The 13,621-nt window shown below is 37.4% G+C and overlaps 1 protein-coding gene across 2 annotated transcripts; it reads left to right on the plus strand.

Annotated features, from left to right (window-relative positions):
- Positions 1-593: 593 nt before the first annotated feature.
- LOC131572950 (arg8-vasotocin receptor-like) lies at positions 594-3,138 on the plus strand. Of its 2 annotated transcripts, XM_058826404.1 has the most exons (3): positions 594-1,239; positions 1,387-1,624; positions 2,672-3,138. In XM_058826404.1, exons 1-3 carry the CDS (start codon positions 709-711, stop codon positions 2,869-2,871), a joined length of 969 nt encoding a protein of 322 aa, XP_058682387.1. In that variant the 5' UTR covers positions 594-708; the 3' UTR covers positions 2,872-3,138. The 2 variants fall into 2 exon arrangements, with proteins under 2 accessions (XP_058682387.1, XP_058682386.1); XM_058826403.1 differs by having other exon boundaries at positions 594-1,624.
- Positions 3,139-13,621: the final 10,483 nt, after the last annotated feature.

Consider the following 13,621-nt stretch of genomic DNA (forward strand, 5'->3'; position numbering starts at 1 on the left):
TCTAACTTGACCCTTTCTTGAAATGAAAATATTATTTTTAGGGCAGTACAAATATTTTTTCTTTTTATTTGAGAACCAGGTGACTCCAAAAAAGAGGAGAAGGAAAAAAAAGGGTTATGGAAAAATGCATTTCTTTGTCAGTGCTTCATTTAGGATGTGGTCATGCCCCAGGAGCCTGGAGGTTGACGTTATGATGTGCTTGAGCTCAGGGACCCAATTTTATCTACGTATAAACCTTCCTCCTGCTTCTCCTGAAGTTTGCTCTTTTGGTTTGCGTAGAAAAAATTTTGCAAGAACTCTCCCGAGTAAGGTCATTTGAGTCTGGCCACAGCTATTTACAAGTTTGGGTTTTGACTGAAGTGAGTAATTGAATCACGTTGAGCCTCTGAAGTTTGCCTTTTATTTATATATTTCCCCCAATTGTGTGTCTCGTTCTGCCATTGGCTGCTGTCCCTGCAGCCTACCCGAGGGCTCTGCAGTTACATAAGGCTCTGTCTGCTGGGAGCCTATATAAAGCCTTTTTGCATGCCAGCAAGAGACAGAATTTTGTCAGGATCCAAGAACCACTGCTTTAGTTCACATGAGCAGGAAGATTTGCTTGAAGATATTCTGAAACTCGAACACAGGCTGGTTTGTTTGCCAGCCAGTGCTTCACAGCTGTCAACCTGAGTCGCAAGTGGCAGCTACTGTGAGTAGCTTCTGTGCATTATGAAGAATTTTTCATTTCCTGTGCAGGATAACACACATCAGACCGAGAGTCCTCCTCCTTACAGATTCCTGAGTTTGACAAATCAGTCAGATCCTATTGGAAGACCAGAAAGAGATGAGCAATTAGCTCAAGTAGAGATTGCTGTACTGGGGGTCATATTTCTGACAGCGTCTGTGGGCAATTTCATTCTCATACTGGTGCTGTGGCGAAGAAGAAAGAAGCTATCTAGGATGTATGTGTTCATGCTTCACCTCAGCATTGCTGACTTAGTGGTAGCCTTTTTCCAAGTGCTGCCTCAACTCATATGGGATATTACAGATGTTTTCATAGGGCCAGATTTCTTGTGCAGAATTATCAAGTATCTACAATTGCTGGGCATGTTTGCCTCTACTTATATGATAGTGGTCATGACAGTGGACAGATATCAAGCTGTTTGCTACCCTATGGTCACTTTTCAAAAGAAGAGAGCTCTCTGGAACATCCCCATTTGCACCAGCTGGTCCATAGCACTGATTCTTAGCCTACCACAGGTATTTATCTTTTCTAAGACTGAAATATCTCCAGGTGTCTTTGAATGTTGGGGTGAATTTATTCAGCCTTGGGGCCCAAGGGCATATGTGACTTGGATTTTTGTAGTTATATTCTTCATTCCCTCAGCAATCCTTATCGCATGCCAGGTCAAGATTTGCAAAATAATCAGAAGAAACATAAATGTGAAAAAACAGAATGAATGTGAAGCAACAAATCAGAATCAAGTCCTGCCATCCCGAGCAAGCAGTGTGAACTGTATTTCAAAGGCTATGATCAAGACAGTAAAAATGACAGTGGTGACAGTTGTTGCATATGTTTTCTGCTGGTCCCCTTTCTTCATTGCGCAGCTGTGGTCCGTGTGGTTCCCCAGCATCCTGACCGAAGGTAAGATGCTCTCTCTCCCTCCTCAGACACAGCTGCAGAGCAGGCTAGCACACTGCTGCCGAGTGCTTTATGCTTGCATTTTGCTTTTGTGTAAAGGTTACGTGTGGTCATTTGAGGAGGATTAAAAAGAAATACCTGGATTGATTATCTGCTGTGTTTGATTAGGTACAGGAAACTTCCTGTGTTATGTGGTCAAAACATCATGTGTCTATTTTGTGTGTGTGCCTTGAGGGATTAACAATTTAAAGATTCATGAACAGCATGGTGACAAGTATAATTTGCTTCAGAAAAGCCTCAGATTTTTAGAGGTTTTAGATATAGCAGCAGTATTTCTTGAGGTGAAAAGAAACAATTGACTATTCAAAGTAATAAAATTATTTCTTATTTACTGTGTGGAACAGTGATGTTATAAGACATCTGATTTTTTTTCTTAATATTGAAATCATATTCATGAAATCTCTGTAGTACACTATGAAATAACCAAAAGTTGTCAACCAGCTGCTTATAAAGAAAAAAAGCAAGCCTGAGAGTTATCAAACACCATGCTGTAAACAAGAATAGTCTTGTCAAATTTATGCTATTGCCTGCTTGTTAGACAAGTTAGACAGACTCTATATGTGACTTTAAATTCACCTATTCTAAATAAAGACATAAAAAAAAAAGGAAAAAATATAGTAGTCCTGCCGGATTATAAGCAGTAGTTTCTGAACTTTGTTTTAAGAATTCTTCCTGTCAGTGTGAATTTGAGTCTTATTTTACATACATTTATGTCAAAATAGGTATATGTACTTGTTTGTTTGACAGCTTAGAAATTGCTTTTAAAATTAATGCAACTACATAAGAAAGAACTGCATGAAACTGTTTAACTCTGAATGCATACAATATAGTGTGTTTTATAGCTTCAGCAACTGAAAATTGCATTGAAATGGCAATTTCCTACTATTAGATTAGCTTTAATATATGAATAGATGCAGCAGACTGTAAAATGTGACTTATTCGTAAGAGTGTTTTATTTAGTCTCTTATTCCTTTAACTGTTTTGTTCTAGGTTCGGCATTCACCATTATAATGCTCCTTGGCAATCTGAATAGTTGTGCCAACCCATGGATTTACATGTATTTCTGTGGCCAGATTCCATATTGCACAAATAAGCAGCTGGAGAATACCTCGGCTCAAGAGGAATCGGTGTTCACGGGGAGCATTCACCTCGTAGACAGAGACCCTGAGGAAAACAGTACTTCTGCATAAATGCTGAGAGCTTTTTGTTGTTTTGTTGCATTCCCTCTGTTCAAAAGACACTAATATTTTACCACCATCCCTTATTTTGTGGATAAGGAAGCTGAAAAATTGGTTTTTGTTGTAAAAATAGATTTCTCTGCAGTTCTGTAGCGTATACAGGAAGTTTCTGTGTTGTGCAAGCCTGACAGTACTTCAATCACCACTGTCTTATCAGAATGAATTCCTGTAAGACTGACAAAGATACATCAAAGTATCTTAGATGTTTTGTGTCCCAAAGTACTTCCCCGTCTGTGATTTTGGATTTCTAAGTGGTAAAATTGTATTACTACCTGGTCCAGCAAATTGAAACACAATTGAAAAGGAACCTGATGTAATTAAACTTGAATATGTTTTCAGAGTGAACCATGAATTGTTCATCATTCTGGTGTGATTGGGGTGCAGTGACAAATCTTGAGAAGGCAGCACCAAGTCAGAAAAAGCTTTTGTCAGCTCTTACTAGCACTTTGTTGAAGTTAACTCTTTATATACATTCATAAAATGCCAAGCAGCTTAATATAATTTTTAAAAAAATAAAATGTGCTTGTGACATTGAACCCTTGCTTCAGTTTAAAGTTCCATTGTGGATCACAGGTGTCAGCAGCATAGCAGCAGTTCAGGTTTTTTCACTTCACACCATGGGATTTGATTTTCCATGCATTTCCTGATGTGAAAGCAGTTAACTGGACAGCTACGCACACCCCATACACACACATATATACATACTCTAAATAAAAGTGGGTGCTAAGGGTGTACACTTCCATTTGGCATTCATTTGTTCTAGCACGGAATTTATAGGCAGAGAAACAATTATTATTCTATTCCTTAGTACCCCGTTAGGTTCAAATTCAAATATTTCCCTTTGCTGTAAAAATAAATCTGCATATTTTTATCTCAAATGCCATTGGGTTGCTGTTTTGTGGGTGTTATATGCAGGTAGCTATTTATTTCCTTCCAGTGTCTGCAATCTAATCAGAGGAAAATGGAAGGAATATCAGCAAGGCTCCTTCAAGTGAGAATGGATCTGCATTCCTAGGGACCTTTTGTGGCATTTTCATCTGGTGACATGTAATCTGTCTACATTGTACTGTGTTTCATCACATTTCAGTTTTCTGAGGGCTAGCAGTCTCAAATGTCAGTAGAAAAGCTATACAATTGTGGGGTTTTAATAGTCTTTATATTGTAGTCAAAGAAATATTGATTTAAACTAAATACTGATCACATTGTGAGAAATTCTGCTGTAGAGTGAATAGTTACACATCAAGTTAATTTATGCTGATATGACTGCATATTCTATGATTTCTATTCTCTGTATAGTTAGACCAGATAAGGACAAGAACCAAATATTGCTATTCTTTATAATGGGAAAAGCTTGTGCCCCAGCCCAGCTGAGAAGAACAGGTCTCTGGCTGTTAGGAAGAGGAAGAAGGTGGGTAAAGGTAGATAGATATCGGGATAGACTGGTATTAGAGCCAGACAGGAATGGGAAATTTGTAAATTTATCCATCAGTGTTCTTGGAAGTTGTGGTTTGAGCATTTTGTGCCCTTGTTTTACTCTATGTTTTGAGTCTTCTTCTGAACTATAGATTTTTCAATTCACTGTGCTTAGATTTCCAACAGGTACTACAGTATCTCATTAAAAGAGAGGGTTGACTTTAGCACAACTGTAGTCTGGCCAAGGTGTTTAATCTATATGTGGGAGAATCACTACCTCAAATGTATGAGTCCCCAGGGGCACTGTGGAAGCCCATAAAAGTAAAAAAAAAAAATCCAGTTATCAGATGAATCTAGGCTTTCTCATCAGAGCCTAGATTCTGTTTTCTCACACAAATAAATTCTGAGTAGAAAAATACCTAGTGTTCCCAGTCTTGAAATGAATTACTATGTTGTTGATGCTGGCACTGTGATACACTTTCTGGTTATCTGGGTGGAGATTTTTTTTACTTTCCATGGTTTTGTTACTACTTGGGAAAGGCACAGTTCATTAAAAGGAATTAAATTCTTGCTTAAAAATTAGTAGTTTATATTTTGCAGTACAGATAAGAAGAACCAAAGACAATGTGATCTATCAACTCTGTAAAGATTTACTACAGAAAAAAGAAACTACAAAAACAACTTAGTAGAATGAAAAGAAAATCCCAACGTGTTTTGCATTCTTAACAGTATATTTTGATAATTCTTTTATTCTGCAGAATTGCTTCTGTATTTTCATAGCCAGTCCTGGGTCACATTCTTATAAATGGTGAATACTGAAGTGTTGCATGATAGTCTTTTTAATCTTGCATTGAAATAATGCTGAGAAGTTTTAAAGATGGTGCCAAACTACTATTCTGACAACTTCACTTTGATAATTTAGTTCTGACAAGAAAAGTCAGCTATCGAGTGGAATAATCCTCTCTTGTGTCTGCGTTGTCGGGGGAAGACTGGCAGAGTGATGCGGAGACACAAGCTGGAATGGCAGCGTTTATTCTGTGAGGCAAACAGGGCTGTGTTCTCTGGCTGTCAAACACAGGAGCAGGACAAGAGTGTCCTCAAGAAGTTGTGAATGTTAGCTACTTTTGGCTTAAGGGTGTCATGAACTGACAAAGGCAGAGCAGGATGACCCAGCTAATCAGTTCTTTTAGGCAAATTCAGTTTGGGTTGGATTCCTTGGAGTAGAAAAAAAAAAGAAAGAAGGTTATTTTCTGACTTCATAAGGTACACATTTGGGTCTGAATGCCTTGGCTATCTACAGGAAACATCCATGATTATGAAACAGATTGTTCATACAGCAGCAAAACAGGATTACAAACAGTTCAAATGAGAATTGTGTTACTTGTGGTAATGCAACCACAAATAATTTATTCTCTACCAAAGATCTATTCATGATGATCCATAGCTGATTCATATAGATTTGAATTCAAAGGATATCATGCTGTTATAAAATCAGAAATCAAAACTGATGTAACCTATCCTACCAGATCAAAACTCTGACTGCCATTCCAAATCATACCTCTTCAGCCCTACATGTGTCAGCAGCAGGTCCCTCTCTGCTCTCCTGGTCCCAGGTAGAATTTCATGATCTGCATCATATTTCCCAAACTTTAGCCACCTTAATCTCTTGTTAAGGTAGCCAAGGCTGTCTTCACTTATTTCTTGGAAACAAAAGGAGAAGCTGTGTCTTTTCCCTGGGCTTATATGATGCTCCTGTTATTGCCACTGGAGGACTTTCTGAATGTCATCTCATTAAGGGGGCAGATTCTGGGTATTTTTACAAGCCCTCCACAAAATTTTTATTAATTTGCACTTCACTCTTTAGGAGAAAAACAAGGAATAGACTTTGAATGAAACTAAGTAGCCATACCTATTCCCTCATTCTTCCTATTTTGCTGATGCAGAAGACCAAAGCATACTCTTTCTGCCCATAGGGTGTAGCAAATAATTTAACTAAGTTATATCATCCACCTCTGTAATGAATTTTGGGGGCAATGAAGCTCTAAGAAAAAGGCTTCTTGCCTTTCTGTCCAAATGCTGTCCTAGACAACAAACCTATTAAAGCTCTTTTGTATTCATCAGGAGCTTTCTTATATCATGGCTCACACTTAGAACGATCTTCAGAATTTTGGATTTGTGTTTCTTGCATCAATTTCAGTATACCAAAAGTTGTTGGAATTGTGTGTTGTCTAGATTTTAGCTACAAATCTTCTGAATTATGAGTAAACAATGGAGGAATCAGTAGGTTCTTGGGAAGGAAACATTACATTGTCATATGGGGAAGAAATTAAAAAAAATGCCAAACAAGAACATTTGAATTTGAAGACCTCTGGAAATTATGGCTGGGGAGGTGGATATAACTAGAAAGACATCTCCTTACATGCCAGTGACTACTTTTCAAGGCAATTGATGTAGTAACAAATACTAAGACCCAAGAAAGATGTGATATTCTTGTCATCATTGCTATCATTTCCATCATCGTGATCATCACTATCATCACTATTTTTAAAATTAAATCATCATATAGCCTACAATAAGTTTTAAAAGAAAATAAATTTAGGACAGTGTGACATATGTAGACCAGTTATGAAGCTGAAATATGAGAACCATGATTTCAATCACAAATGTAACTTTTATATATGATGCTGCTATTTTATTTACCTAAGAGGATAAATATATATTTTCTTTAGTTCTAATATTATTGCTGTGCATTGAATTCCATGAAACTACCTTAAGATGAATTTTGGTACAAAATGTTAAAGATTTGTTTCATGTCTACACATTTACTTGAATATTAAACCAAAATTTTTTGCTTTAAGATACTATTCTTGTATTCCTTAGCTTATTCATGAGTTTAGTTATTATCTGTATCACCACCTTTGAAGAGGTACTAGGAGTAAATTATCTGCTAGCTATCACAGTGCATTGGAAATGTTTGCCCATGTCTCTAAATGAGTTAATAGATGTCTGGCCTCAAATGATTTAATGCTGAGTAGCTCCAGCTTTTGACTTACTAATGGGAAAAATTGTACTTTGTCATGGAGAATAGAAGCCTTCTGGATAACATAGTCATTATGTGAATACACTGTTTATTGATACATTTAATACAAATTACAGTCTGCTGGGAATGTAATTCATATTCCTGATCCTTTCTTGACAAGACTCATATTCTGAGATGGTATGTGTTTAACTGTAACTATCTGTTGCCAAAAATTATGTGAGAAAAACCTCAGAAAAAAAGTTCTTATTTTTTAGTTCAGTAACTGTGAGTACCAAATCTTGAAGTTCAATGCATTTGTTGTGAACGATGAGGTTAAAGGCATTATTCTAGCATTTGGGCTTATTTTGTTTGCATTCACACAAAGAGTTAATACTAGATTGTACGACCCTTACATGTAGATTGTAGCAAAGCAATGATACAGCAAGTCAAATGCTTAGAGCTCTGGACTCATAGACTCATAGAATCATTAAGGTTGGAAACAACCACCAAGATCATCAAGTTCAAACATTAATCCAGCACCACCATATTCCCCAGTAAACCATATTCTCAGTTGCCACATCCACATGCCCTTTAAATCCTTCCAGGGGTGGTGATTCCACCACTTCTGTTCTCAGCCTCTTCCAATGCCTGACAACTCTTCCAGTGAAAAAGCTTTTTTCTAATATCTAATCTAAGCCTCCCCTGACACAGCTTGAGGTCAGTAAGTCTGGTCCTGTCTCTTGTTACCTCGGAAAAGAGTCTGATCTCTACCTCAGTCCTCCTTGAATGTTAGCATGCATGTGCATAATACACTAGGTGAATGCCACGAACCTGCCATAGGACTGCTCTGCAGCTGCTCCTGTGGAGCATGGATGAAGCGTGCCCAGCATGTTTTAGGAAATTTATCTCCCAAATGCTCCCCAAGCAGGAGTAAGATGGCCCTAAGAGTGCACATGCACTAACGTTGCACACTGTAAAGGTGAAGTACTCTGTGCTTGTATTGCGAACAGTGGTGGTAACAGATAATTGGAACTGGACCATTTGTATTATTAACAAGGCTGTCTGCCCATGGAAATATGAACACAAACAGGCAAAGTGATCAAGGAGCATCTCAGATGATGTCCATACCGAAGGCATTAGCACGGGCATATCCATAACTACTTCCTGTGCTTTTTCTGTGTCATGAAAATGACATGTATCATGTCATTGAGTATCCAGCTGGACATGGACACACTAAAATGAGGAATTAGTGTGTGGAAGTTGACTTCATAGTGGACAAGTCCTGCTGGGGTGCCACTGCCTATTTCAGGAGTCCAGAGGGCAGAGGTGCTCTGTGGTCCAGCACTCTCCCCAACTTCACCTCTTCTTTAGTTTGTGAAGATAAAAGGAAGACACAGCACATAGTTGCATCTCTGCAATTTCTGAACATATAGATGTGCAAATATCTTCATCTTTTGACTCCTTTCACTGCAATGTCACCTTAGTCTGATACTTCTGGCATTGCTCCCAAATGATTCTGCAAGAGAAGGGCATTATAGACAGAGGTTTTGTTCTGCTAAGAATGAAACAGTTAAGCTCATCATCTTCTTGCAGTTTAAGCAGTGACTGTATGCCATGAAGAGCTGAATTTTGTATTATTTACCTGAGGGACACTATAAAAATTAGATTTTCAGTCACTGAAATTAAGAAACCAGACTGACTGAATAGCTGATTTATTTATTAATTCAGTAGCTTCATGTTTTCCTTTAATAATGATTCTTTTCTGTAAATTAAAGCAGATGAGAGGAATATCATAAATGTAAAATTAGTCTAATCCTATTGGATTTTAAGCTGTGCCAAGGCTGCAAGATAGAATTAAATCATTGACAGAAGACAAAGAAATAACTTGAGACTTTGATATTTCAAATAAATACAGTGTTTTATGCACACTATCTGTAAAATAACCGGAGGCACAAAAGAACTATCCATAGAAAGCTATAGAATTCTGTTTCATAAATCAATTTATAAGGTAAATCCATAATTTCACAATAAAAATATCCATTCCAGTGGATGTTAAAATTTAATCTTGTGATTTGATACAAACTGCATCTTGTAATATTCTGGAATTTTTTTTTTTTTCTGTACTGTGCTCCAAAGATATTTTCTCTCCCTTCAGGTTAAGAAATCAATTACAAGTTTATGAATACATTTTTGTCCTGGAGGGAAATGTAGAGTTGTTTCAGACAGAAGTCTCAGAACTCACTTGCATTCAATTATTCACGAACCTTTTGCATCTGTAAGGGAAAGGAATTGTGCAAACAGCATTGTTTTTCTAGAAGTTTCAACATTTCTGTAACACTGAATGTTATGAAAATATATTGTTAGTATGCTAAGTAGCTAGAAAGTGTCATAATGTGGTAGTGTATAAATATCCCTTACCTTCATAGTTAATATTTTTTCACTGTATAATTTCACATTTCCATCAATTATAATTCACCTTGTAATAATAAAAATAGAAAAATTAAATAGAAATAATTCTGAAAAGTCTTATCTGAAAATTGTTTTGAGCTCTGCTTTTCTAAATTCAGCTCTTCACTGATTGCTCTAGAACTCTCAAAATTAATATGTTTGTTTGAATAATTCAAGTCATTTTAAAGTGCCTCTGTTCTCTGGTGTCATAGGTAACGTAAGTGTTTAGAAGAGTTTTCATTTGTGAGAAAAATATTTAGACTTCACTCTTTGGTGAATTGACTCTGTCTGATCATGAGGTGCCCACCAAAAGTCACTCTCCTCTGTTGGACAAGGGAGGGAAAATAGAATGAAAGGCTCGTGGGTAAGGATAAAGACAAGGAGAGATCACTCACCATTTACTGTCACAGGGAAAACAGACTCCAATTGGGGAATTAATTTAGTGTGTTGCCAGTCATAATCAGAGCAGGGTAACGAGAAAAAACCCAAATCCTAAACCCCACCCTTTTCCCTCCATCCTTTCTTTATTCCCAGGCTCCACTTCACACCCAGATTCTCTCCCTCGTCCCTTCAAGTAGGACGGGAGGAGGGAAATGGGGGCTGTGGTCAGTTCATCACACGTTGTCTCTTCTGCTCTCTCCTCCTCGTGAGGAGGACTCTTCACAGATGTTGCCCTGCTCCAGCATGCCTGGTGTTCCCTGCCACAGGAGACAGTCCTTCATGAAGTTCTCCAGTCCAAGTCCTTCCCCTGAGCTGCAGTTTTCACAAAATGCTGCAGCAAAGATCCCTTCCAAAGAATCAGTCCTTCAGGAACAGACTGCTGCAGTGTGGGTCCTTTACAGGGTCACAAGTCCTGACAGCAAACCTGCTCATCCCCAGATATGCTGCACACTGTGAAAGATCATCCACAGATGAATGTGCTTAATGTATTTCATGTAATGAACATGATAAATCAGAAAAATGTCTTGATTAAAAAAAATTATCAAATCCAAGGTTTGAAACTGAGTGCATATGCACATTTAGACATAGAAACAAGCAAATCCTCCATTTAGCAAAATAGCAAGGAGAAATTGCCATTCAGGAGAAGGTACTTAAAAAGCTTTTTCTTGTCTTAGGCTATTTAAGACTAGACCACTTACTACAAGAATAAAAATACAGTAAAGTGCAAACATCGTGATTGCTCAATCATACAACATCCCTATAAACAAAAGTTTGTCTCATTTGTCGGTATTAAAGCATGGTTTGGCAAATGGGTGCATCATGTGGAAATCTGTGGTTTCCTTTGTGGTCTCTGGGGAAAATAGGACTATTTGTCCCTGAGTAGGCTTTAAAACAATATTGTCAAGTACTTCAATGTGTCACATGCAGAATGATGTTTAGGAGCCAGTTTCATGCTATGCAACGTTAGCACACCAAATCCATGTGTGCTGGCAGTAGTTGGGTTGCTGTGTAATGGAGTGGCACATTTGCAGCCTGCCTCGATACCAAATAAATACATTTAAGGCAGCAGATTGTAGACAGAAGGCAGTCACTAACCAAGCTTTTTGCAGCACATATGCTACAGAACAGCAAATTATAAGAGAGATGAAAATATAGGTTTGAGGGTCAGTGAACAATGCCAATTTGTATGACACAATTGCAAAAGCATTTGTGCCAATTTTTTCCTACGCTCATGAGAACATCTACAGATTACATAATAACTATTAAAGGTTGCAGCTTGCTCCTTGGAAGAACAGTTTGAAATTTAAGCTGTTTATATGACTTTTTTTTTTTATGCCTGTGGTTTGAAGTTGATTCTGCTTGAACAACTGGTGCCTCTTTTTTCCTAAGTCTTCAGATTTTTTTTCTGACATTTCACAGTGTTCTGTTAAAAATTAAAGTTTCAATGATTAAATCATAATGTCAGAGCCACTGCGTATCTAGTGTATGTCAAAAGCCTGCCACCTTTTGGGTTTCCTACTCTTTCTGGATGGAAACATTAGGATTCAATGTAATGCAAAGGTTTGAAAGAACCCTTGTAAATTGTCCTCAGGAGCTGCTCAGGTCCCTGGCATGCTCTACATAATGTCAGGAGAAAGAGGTGATATATATGTTAATCTTCTGCAAGGGATACGTGGCCAAATAAGTAGATTTCTGGTCCACATTAATGTGTTTTTCAGATAGGGAGAGACTGTTATATACACCACTTACTCTTTTCATTGTCCCCTTATTGTATGTACATTATGAAAAAGGAAGTTTAAAACAGTCTTTTAAATATGATTATATTGAGTGCTCTATAAACAGATAAACCATTCCTTCCACATGATATTCACCACATTTTTAAGACTAAATACCACATTAGCAGGTGGCCAAAGCTAGAAATTATGGACCCTTTTCAGTCAGACAGTAATCTGAAAGTGTGAATATTTTCCTAACATAGTTTGTTTGATTTTCACTCTATGCATTAGCTATTGAACACAGAGGCTTCCAGCTGTCCTGTCCCTCAGCAGTTTCAGCCCAGATACCAAACCATGACTCACAAATAACATTACCAAAAATTAATGTTAGCAAGTAAATGAGAGTGCATGTTTTCTGCCTTCATCTACTCACAGCTCTGTATCTTCAAGTGACAATGCAATATACAATATGTATTTTAGATACCCACAGTGGTGTAGTTAAAGAAAGAGGCCAAGATATGTGTCTTTTTTAGAAATGACAGCTTTGAAGTGTAAATCTTTAAAAGTACAACTTGTTTATTGAAAAACAGAGGTTAATTTACAGATAAAATTTTAAATGCAAATCAGTTATAATATGTTCTTAGAGGCCCTTTTGTTTGCCTTCCTGAATATGAAAGCAAACTGAAATGGATAAGAAAAAACAAAATGAGACAGGGGGAAAGGAGTAAGAGACTTTAAAGTATTCTTTAAATAAAAATGTGAATACAATAATGGCGAATAAACAGAAATGGGCCCAAGGATACCAGTGAATGCACTTGAAGTTCAGCTTAGCTTCATAGCTTCAAGTACAATCTTTCATGTAAATCTTGTTATTTATTTATACCTATCGTAAAAGCAGGTTGGGGGCTTATTCTGAGAAACATCATGTGTCAAAAACATTAGTTCTTCTATAAAGTGTTCTTAAATGGGAGCTACTAAGTTTTAAGAGTGTGAAGCTAGTAAGGTTGTCTCAGATCTAGTTTTAATACCCTAACAAGCCAGCCTATATCAAAGGAACTGAGTGTTAAGTAGAAGTGCCAATATATCATCTCTGTTTACACTAAGCATGCAATACTTGTCTTACGGAATGACAACTAAATGAGCAGAGGCTTCTCAAACCAGTAAGTATCCAATTACACATTGAAGGCTTTTCTCTGATCTTTGTTTGAAGAAAGTGAATTGTGCTTCACGCCTCAGTTTGTGAATGTGCTAGATTTTTTTGGTAGCAATGCAGTAGATGGCTAGTGATATTAATCCCAGTTCCACCACCAAGGAGAGATAAAGATGGAAGGAAGTAGTGGTGGAAATCAGAAGTCAGCTCAGGCACTAGCCGGTTTGGAGGCAGAGGTCCAAACAAGACCAGCAGCAGGACTGAATATTTGCTGTGGATTTGTGGTCAAGCACAAGATTACTTAAGGAAAATGGGCAGGTTTGAGTAGGCATCAGAGCAGCTGCATTCCTTTCTCCATATTAGGTTATTCCTCAGATTTGAGATATGGATTACTTTTAACTTTCCTTTAATATTGTCAGAGAAATGTGTATGAGGTATTGACTTTTTCAAATATTTGTAGGTGTCAAAGGAATTTAGAGGAGTTCCTGGAAATCCCTCATTTGACACTCTATGAGA

Source organism: Poecile atricapillus, chromosome Z (genome assembly GCF_030490865.1).
Source record: "Poecile atricapillus isolate bPoeAtr1 chromosome Z, bPoeAtr1.hap1, whole genome shotgun sequence".
Lineage (NCBI taxonomy): Eukaryota > Metazoa > Chordata > Aves > Passeriformes > Paridae > Poecile > Poecile atricapillus.